This window comes from Paracoccidioides lutzii, assembly GCF_000150705.2.
Source record: "Paracoccidioides lutzii Pb01 unplaced genomic scaffold supercont2.33, whole genome shotgun sequence".
Taxonomy (NCBI): domain Eukaryota; kingdom Fungi; phylum Ascomycota; class Eurotiomycetes; order Onygenales; family Ajellomycetaceae; genus Paracoccidioides; species Paracoccidioides lutzii.
The window spans coordinates 96,494-116,109 of record NW_015440979.1 but is presented as its reverse complement, the minus strand read 5'-3'; the positions used below and the strand labels follow the sequence as shown (position 1 = coordinate 116,109).

The 19,616-nt window shown below is 41.7% G+C and overlaps 4 protein-coding genes across 4 annotated transcripts in view; 1 reads left to right on the top strand and 3 right to left on the bottom strand.

The window, feature by feature from the left end:
* Positions 1-3,279: 3,279 nt before the first annotated feature.
* Positions 3,280-5,532, bottom strand: PAAG_08393 (hypothetical protein; the record flags this gene model as incomplete). The annotated part of the gene is made up of 1 exon (XM_002789645.1): positions 3,280-5,532. One exon carries the CDS (start codon positions 5,530-5,532, stop codon positions 3,280-3,282), a length of 2,253 nt encoding a protein of 750 aa, XP_002789691.1.
* A 1,285-nt stretch (positions 5,533-6,817) lies between these two features.
* On the top strand, positions 6,818-7,477 carry PAAG_08392 (hypothetical protein; the record flags this gene model as incomplete). Its single annotated transcript, XM_015846497.1, has 3 exons — positions 6,818-6,971; positions 7,086-7,209; positions 7,285-7,477. The coding sequence occupies 3 exons, from the start codon at positions 6,818-6,820 to the stop codon at positions 7,475-7,477; spliced, it is 471 nt and encodes a 156-aa protein (XP_015701161.1).
* Positions 7,478-13,184: 5,707 nt separating this feature from the next.
* On the bottom strand, positions 13,185-16,106 carry PAAG_08391 (hypothetical protein; the record flags this gene model as incomplete). Its single annotated transcript, XM_002789643.2, has 1 exon — positions 13,185-16,106. The coding sequence occupies one exon, from the start codon at positions 16,104-16,106 to the stop codon at positions 13,185-13,187; it is 2,922 nt and encodes a 973-aa protein (XP_002789689.1).
* Positions 16,107-18,678: 2,572 nt separating this feature from the next.
* Positions 18,679-19,616, bottom strand: part of PAAG_12551 (hypothetical protein) — a gene marked incomplete at both ends in the record, with an annotated part of 2,119 nt that continues 1,181 nt past the window's right edge. The window contains one exon of the mRNA XM_015848029.1: positions 18,679-19,547. Coding sequence (XP_015702356.1) covers positions 18,679-19,547 — 869 coding nt within the window. The remainder of the gene's footprint in view (positions 19,548-19,616) is intronic.

Here is a 19,616-nt window from a genome sequence, read left to right as displayed (position 1 = left end):
CTTCATCAATTAATAACTCACCACAATGTCAAATAAAGATAAAAATATTGAAGACTATATTTAAAAAGCTGTTACTTATCATCAAAAAAATTCAAATTTCAAATTACTGTCTCTGTCATAAGAATTTGAGATTTATCATCAATGTCTCTGAGTATATATCAATGAAAGAAATTTAAATACTATAAAGATTTTAGTTAACAAGAGATTAAATGAGAGTTAGAAAAATATAATTAAATAATGAGTCAAGCTGCTTGATAAAAAGAATTATTCTCTTATAATTGAATATATTGAAGATTTTATAAATTCAATACTCAGATATCAGCATATAAATTCTACTATATCTTCTTTAAAAGTCAGCAAGATGTAAACTTATAGATTCATTAAATATCTATCTGAGTATAAGAAAATAAAACAGAAGTCAATAAATTCAAAAAGAATAATAGTTAAAGATATTGAATATATCAATATATAATTTAAATATCTTTAGATTTTATTTGAGTAGTATCAATTTCACATCTGTGATATATACAACTTCAATGAGATTAAATTTCAAGAAGAATAAAAACATGAAAAATGAGTTATAACTACCTTTAAAGAAGTTAATTTCTTCATTTCTTTATTATTTTTAAGAGATTTAATTACAGTTATTGAATATATATTCATGAATATTTGTATTATTTCATTATTGATAATTTTAGCCTTTAAAACACATTTGAAGAATTGATATACACAGACAGATTTACTAAGTAATTATAAAATTATTATATTAGATACTGAATTTACAAATAATGAAATTAAATTTGAATAATTTAAATATTTTAATACTGCTACAGAAAAGAGACAAAAGAGAAGTTATTGATTACTTTCAATAAATAATTATAAATCTCATATTACTGAAAAGTTTATATAATATATAGATTTCTATAAGATAATTCTATATAAATTTTCATTATATATCACTTATTTACTATAATCTTTGAATAGTATATTATTTCAGTAATATAAGTATTATTATTTAAAAATAGTCAACTACAATACATGTTATAATCTTGTTAAGTATGAAAAACAACAGTTTCTATAATATCTCTTAGCTATGCAAAAGCAGATCTTTAAATTTGATATAATAACTGCAGAATAATCTTAATATAATATATATTCATAAAAATCTGATCAAGTTCTTAATACTCTTAAGCAGTAAATCTCATTATCTTCTTCATTGTAGATTTATAAAGATGAAAATAGTTCAAATTATATATCTATCTCTTCTTCTTAGCTATTCTCATTAAAGACAATTTAAAAGCTAAAATATTATATTAATATTGTAGAAAATATCATACAAAGTATTAAAAATACTCTTAAATTAAAATCACTTATCTTAATATATCATTTGAACAAGATATTCAAAGTAAGTCTAATTTATATAAAACTTAATGAGCAATAAATTACTGAATTAAAAAATTTTCTCAATGTCAGTAAATACCATAGAGTTAAAACAATTTGTCATCAAATTCAAATAGAGAAAGTCCTCACTATTAAAGATATTAATAAAAAAATCAAGTGATGTAAGAATAATAAAGCTGAAAAAAAGCAGAATAAGAAGTAACAGATATATAAAATTGATCTTATGAAAATTAATAATAACTCACTTATATCACTGACAGAAGAGGAATTAAATCAATTTAGAGATGACACACATACTGAGAATGATGTAGATAATCTTGTTATTATAGATTAGCTACTGGTTGTTGATATAGAGTGCAATAATGAGGATGTGATTCAAGATTTTATCATTTTGGAGTTTTCATCATTTTGATGTGGCGCATTCACATGAGGTGTGGGTTGCGCAGCAGCACGATTAGCGCAGAACTTTTACCTCTCCAGTCAGCAGATCTAACAACTCTATATTATTAGAAATATTTTAAACATCTCATAACCGCAGGAATTGCATGAGCAGATGAATAAAATCAAGAATCTGATGAGACAGTGACTTGAAAGTCCTCCTCAGAGCCTAGTGAAAGATTTAAATCAAATTATTAAAGTCTGTGAGCATGAAATAATACAACATCAATAATGAAGAAGTAATATCGGGTCTATTTGCTTCAAATGAGAAATAGAAGCAAAAACACAAGAGGTCTACTCACAGCACTCAATGCGCAGGGGGTCTAAATAGAAGAGAAGCTCAGGATCTTATTATTTCACCCACTGAACCTGCTGAATGACCTGTCATTCAACCTCCTGAGCCTCCACGCTCTGAGCCTTTGCCACACTAAAGAATCAGGTGCCCTGAACCTAGTGTAATTTAATTTAATTTAATTAGGGATTGGTTAACGTAGATAATTTAAATTAAAATCTAGCTAGGTGAGGTACGGTGATTTGAGTGTTCGCTCATTTGGGGTGTTCACTCGTATGTGGATTACGTTAAGACCTTTATAAAAATGTTAAATAATCGTGTCACACTCTATTCATCTCGGCAAAATTCAATGCAATGCAACACAAGACTCTATCAATAGATTGCATATAGCTATATATATCGCGCGCGAGGTAAGATAGAGAGAGGTATTGGCTGGTGACTGTGGCCTTGGAAGCGTGGGCGTCGCTACGGGGGTCAAGAAGGAAGACACTATTTGATAAAGTAAGAAAATAAAAGATAGCATAATAGGGGGCGAGGGGAAATAGCTCTGTACAAAATAGCTCTGTACATAGAGTCGTAATAATAACAATGGAGGAGTACGAAGGAAAAGAAAAAAAAAAGGACCATTAGAGTCAAGATGGAGAAGTCAAGAACAACACAAAGGAATGGGGGGAATCAAGAAACAAAGAATAAAAGGCAAAGGATAAATAAAACAAGATAAAGGAATAAAAGTAAAAATCGGCGGCTTGTACATTTATACACATGTCTTATCTTGAGAGCCATTGGAGTCACATGACAACCCATATGGGATGGCATATCGAGTGTCTATATCGTATAAGTATGCACAGGTGGATGCCGAGACAAGCACAGTTGGAAACCAGTGATAGGTCGAGAAATCAAGGTTTAAAAAAAAAAAAAAAAAAAAAAAAAAAAAAAAAAAAAAACCAAGAGGGATAAAAGAAAGGCAAAAGCAAAAAACGGATGTGTAGCCTTTGTTCCACTCAGTCTCCATTTTTTTTCGAACCAAGCATGAGACGAAGATAGCAGTCGATACTTCTCGTCACGTGTCTCGTACAGCCCGGCCTTGGACCTCTTGCCATAGATGATAGCGTTGAATTGAACACCAAGGATAGAAATTTTACCATTTCTTAGTTCCATCCCAGTGAATTCTCAGCCATCACAGGGGCACTGATCATCTGCGTCTTCCCACTCCCTGATCCACCACTATTATGGCTGTTTCGCGCATCATGCTGAATGGAGCTGACATTTCCGTCCCCGCGACCACCGGTCATCAGCGTGTCTGATGTGATCGGCCAGGGTTCGGGCGTATTATTATTTCCAATCCCGCTCGTCAGAGAGCCGGTGCGACGGTGCATCTTGCGCTTCTTGCGGTAGCGGCGTGCGACGAAGAACATCGCTGCACCATAGAGGGCTGCACCGCCGACAACACCGAGACCAATGCCAACCGAGGTTGCGCGCACATTGGATGAGCTGCCTGAGCCGCCGGGACTTTCATTCCCTCCTGAGCCGCCCTCGTTTCCGTCATCATTGCCACCACCCGGGCGACCGGTGAGGCCACCACCGGGTCCTCCGGTTTCCTGGCCGAGGGGGCCGCCGCCGGGAATCAGGGGGATGGACGGATCGATCAGGGACATGAGCTGGGCAACGGAAGGGTTAGGGTGCTTGTAGATGAGCGAAAAAGGGTTGTGCAATGAGACGGAAAGTTCTGTCACGAGGTTCTCTGGGATGTAGATAAGAGCCAAAGTGGTAGTGTAGGTGTTCTTTTGAACTGTGTCGTATGGCTCGATGGATCGCATGACGGTGAGACTGCGGGAAATCTGCAGACCATATGAGACGCCGATTGGAGTGTAGCTGAAAATTTGAATTATTGAATCCCTGTTCTTGACAGCGAACTCATAGGGGAGCGAGCCGTTGAATCCGATTTGTACCAGCCTCGAGTCAGCTGGTGCTTGAGGAATGCCACCATCGGGAGATATGATACGGGGAATGGCTGTGGGTTTGTTGGCTTGCGATGTGTTTGGCGGGACAGGAGTAGGCTGGTAGACAATGCTTGTCGGGATGTACATAGAAGTTAACGAATCTGTCGAGAGTGGCGTGGTCTCCGTCTGGGTTGGTGCTGGTGAACTTGGGGTTGGAGACGGTGTCAAAGATATTCCAGTTCTAGAAGGGCTTGGGTACGTTCCGGTGGGGTTCGTACCGGTGGGGACGACTGTCGAACTAGGAAAGATACCAGATGGAATGGAACTAGTCGTTGAGGTAGTGCTGCTGTTGGTCACAGGGGGGATCGGAGTGAGGGTAACTCTGCCGGTAGGAGGGATACTTGGGGAGCTACTGGGCAATTTTGTGGGCGATTCCGTGGGTGAGTTCGTGGGTGATTCCGTGGGTGATTTCGTGGGTGATCCCGTGGGTGATTCCGTGGGTGATTCCGTGGGTGATTCCGTGGGTGATTCCGTGGGCGATTCACTGGTAGTTGACGGAGGCACTACGGTGGGCAACTCGGATGTTGGAAGTGGTGTTATATCTGTCACGTCCGGACTTGTGGTTCTGGAGGGTGAATGGGTAGATGAAGATGTTTCAGAGTTCGACGGGCTTGGGTCTGGAATAATGGTAGGAAGAGTAATAATTGGTCCCTGTGATGTCGTAGTAGGTTCTTCACGAGTAAAAGTTCCAGTGCCACCAGGAACGCCTGAAGTGGAAGTACCATCAGTCGGAAGTTGCAGGGTTGGAAGCTCGAGTGTGGGGAAAGTACTGGATGATGATACATCTTCATAGCTCGACGAAGAGGATGGGCTCACGGTTGGAGCAGTGGAACCTGTTCCTCCAAAAATGGATGAAGCACTGTTGGAGGAAACGGTCTCTGATTCGGATTCTGAGGCAGAGGGCGTGCTAAATAGATTCGGCAGACCAAGACTGAGATTGCCCATTGGCTTTGTGGCAGACGAACTGTTGGGTTCGCTGGCGGCAGTGATTCGGTGAGCCTGTCCGTCGTAGGAATTTGACGGCCTGGTATTTGAAAGGGTGTCGTTCGAAGGGGAGTAGTTTGAAGCGGGGTCGCTTGAAAGGGGCGTACTTGAAGAGGTAGTACTCGACGGGGTGACACCTGTTCCCCCAGCGGCCTGGCCTCCTATCGTAAAAGGTTTGCCATCAGGACCTACGTAGACAGTGACGGGTATGACCACAACGGTGGTGTCCTGGTCATTTAATTGTGGAGCACGTTTATCCACGGGTGCTGGAACGGCAGAGCCGCGCTTTATTTCCCGCGGGAAGTAATATCGTGGCCGCGCTGGAGAATCTCCCGCTCCTCGAGCGTGACTTAGAGGAGCGTCCAAGGCACCCAGGGCCAGCAAAGCAGCCAAGATAGAGTATCTGTTGGCCCGCATGTTTAATGGTTAGGTTTGGGCTGTCCTTTAATTGGATTTCGTAATCGTCAATCCTGCGACCGCATATTAGATTTTGAAACAGGCAGCCCACGATATGATGTTTGAGATAGCGGCCTCACCGTTAGAATATGGAGGAATAAAAACGAATATAGGTGACCAAAAAAATTGTTAAATGATATTGATCTGTCAGGAATTAGTATATGCAGCATCATCTTCATGATGAAAAATGGCAAAATAAAAATCATGATAAAGGTAACATGGTCGAATAAATGAGATAGGACATGATGAGATTGATCGAGAAACAGGTGATATCATGACTGGATGATGTAGTCATTGGGGGATGGATGAAACCGCATACCTTTTCAAAGGAGTGGAAAGGGACAAAAATCCCAGATGTAAAAGAGGGTCTTAAACTACAACTCTAAATGGGATTCCAATGAAGTTAGGTAGTAGAGTATCAAACTACTGCCTCACTCAATAACTGCGACTGTGAGTGTGAATGTGTCTTAGTGAATTCAACACAAAGTAACTGGGCGCAAAATCAGATGAAGTGAATTGTGTTCTTTTTTCTGCATTCAGCTTGATAATTCCCTTTATTGCCTAGATTGTCGTATCTCCATTAAGTCAAGCAATGGAAATAGGTAATTTTGGGAGATTATTTTTTGGTATTTGACGACAGAATGCGATCAAGAGTATAGAAATTTATCAGAGCGAGACGGCGAAATGTCTTTGTGAATTGTTCCGACCACAGCAAGAGAGACAGAAGACCAACGTCGCAGGTCCTTTGTGTCCAATTGCAGGTATGTTTTGGTTCCCCGTTATATATTAATAGGAGAGACCCTCGAGAACCGGACGTTGAGTATTGTATTTGGCAAGTAGCGAACCAGTCGTTCCGTAACGTGTCTCCTCGTCCTTGTTCTCGATTCTCCTTTTGCACATGTATTGTTTCTCCCAAGCTAAAAGGCAGACGTATCCGACGCTCGAACTGGTACGCTTGATTGCCCCCCCCCTCTTTCTATGATTCGTCCAGGGGAAGATTTTAGATGGAATAGAGAACGTGGGGGAATCCGACTCAGCCAGAATCCGTTGGAAGGGAGAGGGTGCGCGGGTGTTGAAAAAGGGACACGCACAATATTAATATAATATATAGACGGGTGAAACGAGCGGCACCCAAAGAAGAAGTCCTTGGTGTTGGGGATTGAAAAAGGGGAGAAAGGGCTTGCGGTAGGTTTTCTTTCAGTTAGTTAAATCGCACAAGGTGAGATGGGATAAAGCGAGCAGGGAGATGAGAAAGGGAGTGAAAGATCAACGACAGGACCGTCGAGAGTCGACGTGGAGGATGGATGACGAGAAGAGAAGAGGAGGAGGAGAAGGAGAAGAAGGAGGAGAAGAGAGAATAGGCAAGGTTGTGAGAGGAGTGGAGGAGAAGAGGAATAAGTGTGGAGATGAATTGGATTGAGGTTGAGACTTGAGATGAGTGACGGGAACAGAGGAAGCGAAGGAGCGCATTGAGCAGTTCCAATACGGAACAGAAAAAAATACGTCCAAAACAGTGGACTGGGGGGCGGTCTACAGCACTTTTTGGCCAGAGTATCAATACACGCAGAATACGAATACGGGCCAACCTCCCTGGGCACAAGTCACCAACTCTAGCGTGGGTAAGGTGCGTATGGGCGTGTAAGCGTATATCCATTCTGCTGCTAAAGAAGAACATGGATTTATTTCAAGAACACAGCTAAATCATACACGAAGTAATCCGCAACAAGGCAGTGATTGGCAGCCCAGTGTCAGCGATGGTCAGCAATGGTTCATTATTGGAGCCTTGGGAGATTCTGACGGCACCACTCCGCCGAGCCCGTCGCAGGACCCCAGTGTCTCCGCTGATCAAGTGCTTATCGGGGTTAGGGTAGCCCGCCCCCAGAAAACACTTGGAGCCAAGGGTTGACCATTATTATTATTTTATTATTATTACGAAGAACATTCTGGATAGTTATATTTTCATTATTTCGCCCTTGATCCCCGGTCAAATAGACACAATTACATGTACTGCGCTGTAATGCATGTACTGTACAGACCAAAAACTTGGGAGAGGGGGCACTTAATAATTAAAAAGTATAGTTAGTTATAACTAACTGTACGGTATTGGAATCCGTCGGGCAACCTTTTTGTGTTCAGGTACAGATCCATGGATCCTTGGAACAGAGCCAGTCAAAGTCTGGTCTGCCGTCCTGTGAACCATGGAAACTGCTCGCTGCCAGACGTTGTACTCTGTGTTTCTCCGTGTATATAAGATGATAACAGAGCGTATTGGTTTGAATAAATTCTGAATTCTTAACCACGAAATATACAGCTTGTTCCCTACTGCCGTATCATTTATTACTGCCTACTCCGTATCCATTTTATCTGCCCTTCTTTGGACAGACAGTGACTTGCGCCACATTTTAAGGGGTGCTAAATGTTCACCGCATCCTAGGGACAATTTGATTATGTGATTAGTCTAGTTTATTGAGCAACATAACTAGTTAAAATAAAAACAGCTTGAATGTCATCCATTCGGCAATCATATAATATGCAAATTGACATTAGACCGGATTTCGCACCGCTACGTTGAAAGTTTGAGCAAAGCCAAATAACTACATAGCTAACTAATTAACTAGCTTCACTGAATAGAGTTTTGTCACGTGGTCCAAGTAATCGAGCTGCCCAGGGGGAAGCCAGTAAATATATATATCCATGTCCATATATGCCCGTCATATTATATCCCCCACGTCAACGGGCAAATTATCATAAGCAAGTGTCAACAAATGGATGCTACCATTTTCTTGGGCCTAGAATTTGATCCAACTGTGATATCTCGCTGTGCCAGACTTGCCAAGTGGTGCTGTCATTCAGCTAACCCAGCTCCCAGGGGCAAGAAAGTGAAAAGGGAGCAGGAAAAATGGGAAAAATTGCATGAGAGCCCAACGGAAATTTAGGCCTTGGAATTTTTCAAGGTTCTCTTGTTCTCTTGGAGAGAGTGAATCCTCCATATATAGACGATATTGGGCTGATTCAGTGATTTTCCTGACCGGGTCCAGGGACCAGGGGAGGAGCGCTTCTCTCTATCTGAAAACCCCAAGCTCATTGGGAAGACTCAGCGAGGAGTGTCCAGTCTAGTTACATTGGCGAATGGATATTTGTTCTTGTGAATGTCGCCAAATAAGGAATCATGTTTCTAATGCTCAGAACTCTGGTGTTCATAATAAGGATAGGTCAAGAAACCGTTTCAAAATGAAATGTTATGCTCAGAGTCAGTGCGCAGTTGAAGCCCTGCTCAGAGATAAGAGATACCTTGAAATATTTGTTCCGAGGGGATTTTCTCTCCCCTCTCTTTTCTATCTTTTTTACTTCTCTTTTTCACCGTGATGTCTCAGTCAAAAGAAGAAACAAGGACATGCCCTTCACCCGATTTAGAGTCATGGATTGTGGAAAATAGCACTGCTTGAAAGAATTCGAGTCTAGAGATTGACAAGCCATGGTCAATTTTTATTATTTATTATTTATTATTTAATTTTATTTATTATTTTATTAATCCAAAAACACAAGAGTAAAACAAGTTCGGATGTTTCTGCGTGCCGTTGCACTTTAACCAGCCACTGTATTTTACATCCGCAGACTTGCAGATTTTGACAAAGCCTACGTATGGTTTCTAGGATAATGGCAAGGGAATAATAAATATATCTGTGAAAAGATATCGACTTCATTTAGACCTTCAAGCTGGATCAGTCATGTTCACATCCTTAGCCATGATGTTCGCACAACTTTCTGCCTGCTCTTAGTGTCGGTATGATACAGCGTCTGCTGGAGAATCCATGGTTTGACATAGGCCGATTTCAGGCACCAGGAGTAACCTTTCAAAACGACTATTTATACGGTGCAGTTATACGTATAAAAAATCAAGCAATATCATTGTCAACACATGCAGTTTCTTTTCGAATAAGATATAAACGGGTCTACCTTCACTGGCACTGTTTTGTTTCCTTCTCAGCTCATTCCCCCATCGTCCCTCATCGACCCCGAAGGAAACCGTAAAACATAAACTTTGTGATAATGGATCCTTTTAAACAGCATAGGCTTCTAAGCACCACAACCATGGATGACATAGCACAGAAGAGCAGATTGGCATGCAGGAACAGAAAAACATTTAGAGATAGTTCAGACACCACAGAGAGCCAAAACTGCTTCTCTTCTTCCTTCTCCGGTTTTTTGTCCAAACCAAAGTCTTCCGTACGTGCTGCTTGAATGGGAGTGTATATTGACATGAAGATATCTCAGACTGAAAATTTGAACTGTGTGCAAACAATCATTTAAGCCCACCATGAAAAGGGTTCTATCCAAAGGCTACAATCCTAATGTTTGAAAGTCTTTTCCACCTTTCTCATCGATCAATCACTCCAAGAATCATTAAGTCATTCATTCGCAAATCACAAATCTGCAAACGGACGATCTGCATTTGGTCGGTCCATCTGTCTCCTCTGTAATCCATTCCTCTCCCTGTTACAGATTATCTGTCGTGAAACGCCAAGGAGCGTAACTACAAGCCACAATTTTCAAGGTGACAATGGGTTCAGCGGACGGGAGTGACTAGGCAGCACAGCCATTGTTGGTGGGCCCAGGTGGCAGTTAAGATTAAGAGGGCACGGAAATATAAAATACAGACCCCATTTCAATTCTTAAAGAGGCGAGGCAATGTACGGAGTATGCATGCATGCCTTTATATACATTAAATTTTGGGTTTGTTAATGGGTATCCCGATGCAAAGCTGTGAGAGAGAGGGAATGAACGACTGTAGATTCATTTGAGCCCTTAAAGAACCCACAAGCGATCATACTCCATACATAGGTACAGTTCATATCTCCATAAGGTTAGCTGAACCGTCCATACTCTACGATCGCTGTTAGGGTTGGAATCAGACTGGAAGAACCGTTTGTTAAGCAACCTCCTTCATCCGATTCTTATTAAGCTAGCTGGTCTATATTTTGACCAGACCCTTTTTCAACCACCTTATCCAAACCTAACTCACCACCTTTACTACGCATTTTCTCAACCACATTATTAAAATGAAGTCTAATAATGAAGCTGCTATAGCTGCTGCTATAGCTGCTGCTATAGAGGATTTAAAAAATGATGTTTTTCAATCTACTAAAGCATATAACATCTCATGAAGCATATTGAAAAGTAGAAAAAATGATTTCATTCAACAAACAATTGCTCATAAACATTGACAAAAGTTGACTTCAGAGCAAGAGATCTTTCTAGTTTGATAGATAAAAGAGCAAGATTTGCAAGAATTTCCACCCTCTTACATGTGTGTATGAGAAATGGCAACTCAAATTCTATAAATGAATTGAAATTTCACTCAGCTGAGTAAGGATTGAATAAGAAAGTTTCTAAAATGAAATCCTATGATAAGATCTGCGATTGACTGAAGAATTAAGTCTTAAAGAATGAAGAATACTCAGCAGGAAACACTTCAGCAGTTCTATAATTACTTTTCTGAAACACAACAGGTTCATGGAATAGTCACGAAAATATATGAAATATGAATGAGCATGACATTACTTTAGAAGTATGTATGAATATCAGAGTGCTTTCTAAGCAAAGAAAAGATAAAATTTATGTTAAATCTCCCTTTAATCACAAGTAGATTTCAATTCTTGAAGCTATTAGTGCTGATGAGCATTATATAGACTCTCTAGTCATTTTTTGTAGTCAAAATACACAATCTAGCTGATTTGAAAATGTGAATATACTCAATTGAATCTATACAATATCAGATAATGAATAGATATTAAATAATATGTATCTCAACTGATTATATACAATTTTTCTACCTCAAATATTTAAAAAAGGTCAGCATAAATTATTAGTGTTAAAATGATCATGACAGTCATGTCACTATCAAATTTTTATAAAAATATCATATAAATTTAATTTATTTATTGTTTTTACCTGCTTATACATCTCATATTCTTCAGCTATTGAATCTTAAAGTTTTTTCACTCATGAAGAGCTACTATAAAGCTGAGATCATTGACTTTAGCTATCTGGATGATGCAGCTCTAGTGAAAAAAAGAAGATTTATACAAGTTTATAAACAAACACTTTTAAAGACTTTAGAATCTTAAAATATATATAAAAGATAGAAAGCAGCTGATCTAGTGTTATTTAATTTTTTTAAGAAATTAGATTCCTCTCAGATTCAAAATCAGAGTCAATTTAATTCAAGGCTAGTAATATCTTCAACTTTTTTATTTTCTGAACTATAACATCTATTACTTACAACTTATTAAAATCTTAAGCATATATATAAAACTCGGCAATAGTTGAATAAGGAGAGAATTCTTACAAGAAAGCAGCAGGTTTTTCATTACAAAGCTAGTAAGATGATTGATGAGTTAAATGCTCTACAAGCTGTCAGCCAGTTTACATACAATTTTTAAACTTTTTAATCAACTAGAGACCCTACAGCAGTCAAAAACTAAAAAGAAGATAAAAGTTGATTCAAATACTCAGTTTATCAATATAGAAAGAATTAAAAAAGCTTAAGAGGAAGCTGCTACTCTAGAGGCCAGGAAACAACTACAAAAGCCAGAAATTGAGGCTAAAAAAGTAGCAGCAGTAGCAGTAACTTTAGCAGCAGGTCCAGAAGCCTACATGTTTGAATGGCAATTAGATTGAATTTATAGTTAAATATTTACTCAAATAGAAAGGAGGGTTGCTTTGAATAAGGTGGTTAAAAAAAAGTCTGGTCAAAATATAGACTGGCTAGCTTAAAAAGGTTTCAATTCAAACTGGAATTCAACCTTGGATGTACCAGCATGCACATTAAAGAAAAAGTCGGAAAGGATCCATCTTCAATAGAAAGGAAGAAATAAGAAAAACCCGCTCAATTGGCCAGTTTCATCTCATTCACAATATCTCGGTATGACATTTACCCCTGGATTAGAGGGACCACAAAGCGGGGCCGTTTTGCTCTTTGTGCTAACGATTCAGAAAGCCTATAGCAGACTTGTGGTTGAAAAGCCGAAAAATGAAATTCAACCTTTAGATTCAGTTTTGATGGGAGATCGGTTGAAGAATTGATTCCTTCTAACATTTCTCTAGGTTCCCTTCACCTTGCCGCTTCTGGCCTCACTTGGTGTGTTAATATGAGGTGGGGAGTATTCAGGTCTTTCTTCTCACTGAGGTCGTTGCACTGAGGTCGTTGCTCTGAAGTAGTCAACTACTCCGGAGGAGCATTTGAGTGTTTTACTAAGAAGCCAGTTGCCATGTGCTGCTATGCACAGCTGAGTAGGATGTGGAATGGAAGAAAGATGAGATAAATATGATATTGGATACCGAGGACAGACAGAGCGAGATGCCTTCTGAGTGGAGTTAGAACAAAAGGTTAATTTTTGAGTTAATATAGTTAAACAACTTGATAATAGATCAGGTCAAACTTTTCCAGATGGAATGCCATCCATAATAAATTCAGCAAACATATATCCTTCGAACGGGAGATCTCAGAAATCACGTAAGTAATTATACATCATACCTCCATCCGTTCACTTTAGGAGGCTACCTACCCACCTTAACCTCGACACGACGAAGGCATAAAACGGGCCGTAAGCTTATCGCCCCTCGAGCCCCGTGAATCCCTGAGGTCCCAGCCCATCGTGTCCGCCTGTGCGGAAGTACTCAACAACCACCCCGAGGGCATAACAGGTGCCCGCCGCGACACCACCTGTCAGCAAAATGCCACGCATGGCCTTGCGGAGGAAGTGGGTTTGTTTCTCGTTATTTGGGGGAGGTGGGGTGGAGGAATCTTGTTTCCCCTCCTGCTGCTGTTTCTGCTGCTCGCTATCTTTAGGGTGAGAGGAGGGCGACTGATTTTGCTGGCCGTGGGGGGAAGTAGATGTCTCTGGATCTATAATGACGGATTGGAAGGATGGCTCTTGGTTCATCTTTGATGGTGAAAACGAAGACGAAGCAGGCACTTCAGCTGTGAGACATCCAGAATCGAACTGATCAATGGATTGCCGTTCGAGCTTTGCAGCTTGCGCTTCAGAATGTAGCATGGCTTCATCCCTACCGTCTGTCTTCTTCCCCATCACCACTTCCGGGGTATCTGGTATCCCAAAACCAGCAGCATTCCCACTGCTTTCTCTTACCTTTTTAAAAATAAGAATATCCCCACCCCCAGATACAATCTCGTAACCTTGGCCTTCCAAACGCGGGAAATGTTCTAGGAACCGTGAGGGGTTGTTGAGACGCGAAAGCGCCTCTGTCGGATGCAGTTGTTGCGTGATATCGCCCGAGCCTGAGTGGCCGGATGAAATGCCAATGTCTTTGACTTCCATTGTTAGTGAGTCGTAGGCCAGAACTCTGTATTGAGAAGGGGAGGAAATTTTCCCCTTTGTTTGAGGTAATTCCCTTGTTGGCTTTTTGTTGGCTCGATCACTAATGCACCGCATTCCCTGCATGTTCTCACCCAGTTCTCTCAGAACGGAGTTGATGGAGGTGTTAATGTTTTTAACCTCGGTCAGAGTTTCTCCAATGGTAGCTAACTGCTTCAGACATTCTTCCATACTGGTTTTCATCTCCTCTGATGGGACGGGGACGTCTCCATTGTCGCCTTGGGACATTGAACTTGTCGCTATTTCGTACTGAGCACGCTTTTCTGTCAAAAATGCGCTCATCGAGTTGGTTTTCTCTTTGACTTTTCGCAATTCCTTCGCAATATTTCCTATTTGACTATGAAGCTTAGCTTTGCTGCTACTTACCCCAAAGACGGGATGGATCTTGTCGTTTTCGGAACTGCTGGCAGTCACAGTTATATCCGCACGATCGCCTATGTCATGGTTATAGATGATTTTTCCATTCTTTTCCCCTCGGCCATCATCGTTATTAAGTTGTGAGTTGACTCCCTTTGGTATCCGATCTATTGCTGGCATCAATATAGCAGCAGTATCCGTTGAATTTGCAATATTGGCAGACTTGTTATTCTCTGGACGAAGTTTCCAACGCAACTCGTCGACGTCCAAGCCACAACCTGCGTCCTGAAGGGTTTGAGAGGCTGTTGCAGCTTCATATTGGCTCCCCTCCCGAGGTTCGAAAGAGGCATGAATGTCGCTGGCGCGTAGTTGATCCAAACCTGCCTCAGGTTGGCTAGCGTTTCTAAAATTGAAGGAGTTTCTGTAAATTTCACAAACAGGTGACTCACTGGAGGGCTTGTCATTTCGCATATTACCAGAAGAAGGATTCTGCCCAGTCTTCTTCTCTGATTCTCTCGTGTTATGTTGAGCTTCATCTTTAGGAAGCGCCTTCATCAATTTGGCAAGACTCTCACGGTATAGTTGATAGTTGGCTGCAGAGTGTTCTACAGGAGTCTTATCGGTTTGGGAATTGTCCACAGACGAAAGGCCATTCTCTTCAGTCGTAGCTGCATCCTCTTTCTCAGGTCTGAGCGTAGCTATATTATTGCAGACTACCTGGTCAGGTTTACCCACAGACCATACATCTAACGTGTCAGGGCCATTAGATTCAATGGTTCGCCCTTTCGAATCAAGGTTTTGGGCTGACTCGGAATTGATCGTTTCGTTGTCAGTTCCCAATTCTGCCTCGCCATCTCGCGGGTTTGCATATATTACAGTGGAGGAATCGTTCGCCTGATGGTCACTTGTTTTGGACTGGCGAGTGGCCATCTTCCCACTGATGGGATCAAATTCAAATGCAGCATCGGTCAAAGTGCTGGTTGATGGCGAAGGACCCTTATCGACAGTCACTTTACGAGGAGTCGTCTCCGAATTTGCTGTTTCATCGATCGTTGGCTTCCTAGAGACCTCAAAAGAACTTGAGGAGGGATTGCGACCCCGATGATTACCATTATCAGTAAAGGACCTACAAAAAGATAACCAGGACCCTTCTTTCAGACCAAACGGAAAATGTTCCAATCTTCTCCCCAATATCGCCCCATAAGTATCACTATCAATAGCCCTCTTAAATTCCCGAAACTGCTGCTTAGAATCACGACGCATGAACTCCCCATATTCGCGCTCTTTACCGTCCCAGGACTCGAAGTCTTCTTCCTCTCCAGCGCTTCCATCCTCTTCAAACCACTTTTTAGACCATTGCTCGTTCGCCACCCTGGGATGCTCGGGTTCAGCTGCCCCTCTCACTGTCGCTTTGCTAATCTCCTCATAGACCTCACGTCGATTCTGAAAGCGACTAGTCAAGTCGGGACCTCGACATTTGTTGATTCTCCTGCTTTGATAGAGATACGGCCGTCGACGCATAGCATGCGTCAGGTATCTGTTGTAAAACGATCGTATTTCTTTTTCCTTTTCCATCAGTCGCTGCAATCTAGAGTATGCCTGCGACCTCCATTCTGGATCACGATGGAGACCCCACCAGAATAGCGACCTTTGCTGGAAGGTTGAGAGAAGGGTGGGAGAGCGGAAGGTGATAAATGCTGAACAAATGGATGTTGAACGAATTGATATTGCGGCATGCTGGGGAATGAGGCGGCTCGATAGAAAAGCTGAAGACTCCATATTTGATTTGATTACAATTCCGGTAGATCCCTGGTGGTTGTTTGAAGAGCCAATTCTCAATAAGCTAGATTGTCCTCTGATCGACACCTCCCAAATGTCCCGTTGAAAACACAGATTGTTTTGACACAGATCAAACTCTAAATGGAATGTTCCTAAATCTGGTAGTGTAGCTATCTGTTTTAAACCTGGGGACAGCTAATTCCGATTAGAAGCACATGGAATCCATGAAGCTGCTGCGGATAAAAGAATGAGCTTTTATTAAACAGTTTTTACATGGGGGAGGGGTAGGTAGTAGTTGTCACCTTATTGTTAGACGGTAGAACCGAGCATTATCTTAGCTGTCATCAACCATAAACGTAGATATCGGAACTTAGGATTTGAGAGCTGTATACTTACATATCAGAATATAGATGTGTCTGTATATGGAGTGTACAGTAGGTTGGAGGCTGTTTAAGTTGTTCTTTGTCAAATGCATGGCTGAATTGGGTGGAAGCTTTCCCCGCTGACATCATCGCTTTTGCGCTTATCTAATCGCCGTATCACGTCGAACAAAAACGTCAATCCATCGCAATCTCAACTCTGCGCCCTGACATGGTGAAGCTGCGGGATAATATCGCTATCAATTACACAGGCCGTATTCGACAAATGATGGCCCTAAAAATTAATGGAACAGTTGCTGTCAACAACCTTTTTACCAGATCACTTGCATGCCTTCACCCAACTTCTCAGCGAAGTTCTCTCGATGAATCAATCTTACTAGGAATATATTTACTGAGATTATCGATGGCAACCCAGTTCCCCAGTTCAATGCGGATATTTGAACGGGTCGTTGCAAAGTTCAAGAGTTTGTCACATATCCGGGCCAAGCTCTTTAAGGGGGCTTCAAGGCAGATGCGCTTGCGATAGATTCAAAAGTTGATAATGTTTCGTTTGCTCTTATGTAACTCTTGCATTTGCTAACGTAACTAATATATCTCTTAGCTTGCCCAATATTATCAAAACGCAATTATTGACCGACAGGGCTCGAGCTCCGTTTGTTGGAGATGACAGCTACCGCTTCCACAACTTAATGACCTTTCTATTCAACCAAGCTCATCACGAGTTGTGCACAAGTCGTAATCAGGCGTCACAGCAAGGCTCAATCAACATTACTCCCAAATTCCCAACACCTTTAAAGCATCTCGACTACAGACATTACGATCAGTATCCATCTGGTGTTGCTGATGTAGTTGGTCACTGGGCCGAACTATAGTGTTTGTGGGAGTGGTCTTGTTTGATCGAGATGAATCTGAATGTGAGGTGCGTTTTATTTCCGCCCCACAAGGTGTTTTATCGGGAGGCTTGTTATTGGAGTCGTCACTTACTGAATGTATATATATCTATAGGCTCTTGATGCATACATTCGTCCCAGATTCATATTCAAGATCTTCAATCTCTCAGATCCTCAGCTCAATGTATTTGTTGAACAGAATGCTTATGACCAGTCACCTATGACATTACCTCTTCCCTTTATCACCGAAAGGTAGGCGCTGAAGGTGTGGCTGGACCAGTCGATGTCACATCATCTTTTTTGCAACGGATATGAGAGGAAGCCGATAGATGAGAAACTTTTAGTAAGGGAATATCATTGGCCGCAGAGGCTAGAGGATGAACCTTATATTTAAGATATTATGGAGAAAATGAGTGAAAAGAGGAAAGAGAGGGAGAGCGAAAAATGACGAGGGGTGAGAACCACTAGAAGGCATGTTCAACGCCATCGTTTTCATTTGCAGTTAAACCTTGGGTCAATGACTCTTACTGCTCAACAAAGACCCTGAGAGTAGTCAATCACAAGAAGTGAAAACTTACAGCATCACAATACCATAGTGTATGTATCTGCTAGGAAGCTAATCCATCCTGTGTTAAGTCGTGATGAAATCTTTCCGGAGACAGGAGTTACGAGCCCCATTCAGTAGTTCCACAGGTAGTGGTTTGACAAGATATCATGTTGGGATAGTAGAATTAGTGGGGGTAATAACGATAACACTCAGCAACGAAAATATATATGCAATTAAATTTAAATTCTTCCGTCAACAAATAATCGACATATCTCATATGGAGCCGCCTGTTACCAACGGCCTATGAGCTAGGGCTATGGAAAACGTTAAAGTTTGAGTTGCGTTGTCACACGGGGATAAAAAAAAAATACACCCATCCATCGAGAGAGTATATGAGTGAGTAGAGTTTGAAAAGAGGAAGGGAGGTGGTTAATCGTTAAATGGAAGCTGACGGGTAGAAAGAGATATAGATATTGTAGTTCAGCAATATTTTTTGGCTGTAATGAAGTTTGTGAAGGAGACGGTGTTCTTCATTTGAGCATGACACCTCCAGCAAAGTAAAGCCAGTCTGTCCATGACAGAAGTCAACTAAAGTATCATTCCCATTTTCAATGCTATGCAAACTTGTCTGAGAAGAAAATCAAATAAATATAATGATGCATCATTTCCTTTCCCAATTCACTTTATCCAAAATCCCCATCCCCATCCCATCCCCACCCCAATCCAATTTCCATTCATTCACCCACTCGCATAAATCAAACAGCGAGGAGAGAAAGGCCCATTTCGAAACCCATCCCTTCGAAAGTATCTGGATCGACGATATAATTCCTCCAAAATCGCAAGCCTTCAATCCCTTCCTCGCGACAGAGAACCCCCCTATCCTCTGCCATCTCCAGTTCCTCCGCAGCGACGCCGACACTCCACCCGAACCGCTCCGCTGCCTCTTGAGCCGTAACGCCCCTACCATACATATGCCAATCCCAAAAAACAACTTCATCAGACAGTGGTGTGGATCGCAACTCTTCAAACCACTCTTTCAACTGTCTAATGGTCTTTTCATCCGTCCAATCGAAACGTTGCACGACAAGCAGCCCGCTTTTGAACCGGCGGAGACGAACGGGAAGTTTCAGTTTCTCCCATAGCTCAGCCGCCTTTTGGAAATCTGCCGGGCTTACCAGTTCGACACCGTTGCGACTACGATTGAACACAGCCCAAAGGTCGATTAGGCTCATGATCCCACCCTCCCGGTGAAGGATACCGTTACGATCATCAGTGAGGTATTCTGCCAGATTGCGAGAGAGCTCCGATAGGTACAAGTTCTCGGAACCACCGCCGGATCCAAGCATATCCTTAGTAGTGGTCATGCCCAGCGCTGCTGCAGATTGAGAAAGAACCCTACTGGCTTCAGCAGAACTTCCATTGGACATCATTCCCGATTCCGCGGCGAAGGTTTCGGCAAGCGCAACGATTTCCTTGGCCGATGCCATCAGTGCCTCGAGATCTTCAAACGCACTGCCAAGAACCACTTGGTTGTTCTGCCTTGCTTCAAATCCCCGGCGTTCAAGTCCGGCAATACCAACCGCAGAGTGTGATGGACGCTGGCCCAGTGAATTGGAGTCGCCGCCTGGTGTGGAAGAAGCGGAAGAAGGGTTAGCTTTCGGGACGGGTGGGGCATCATGAAGAAGCCATTTTC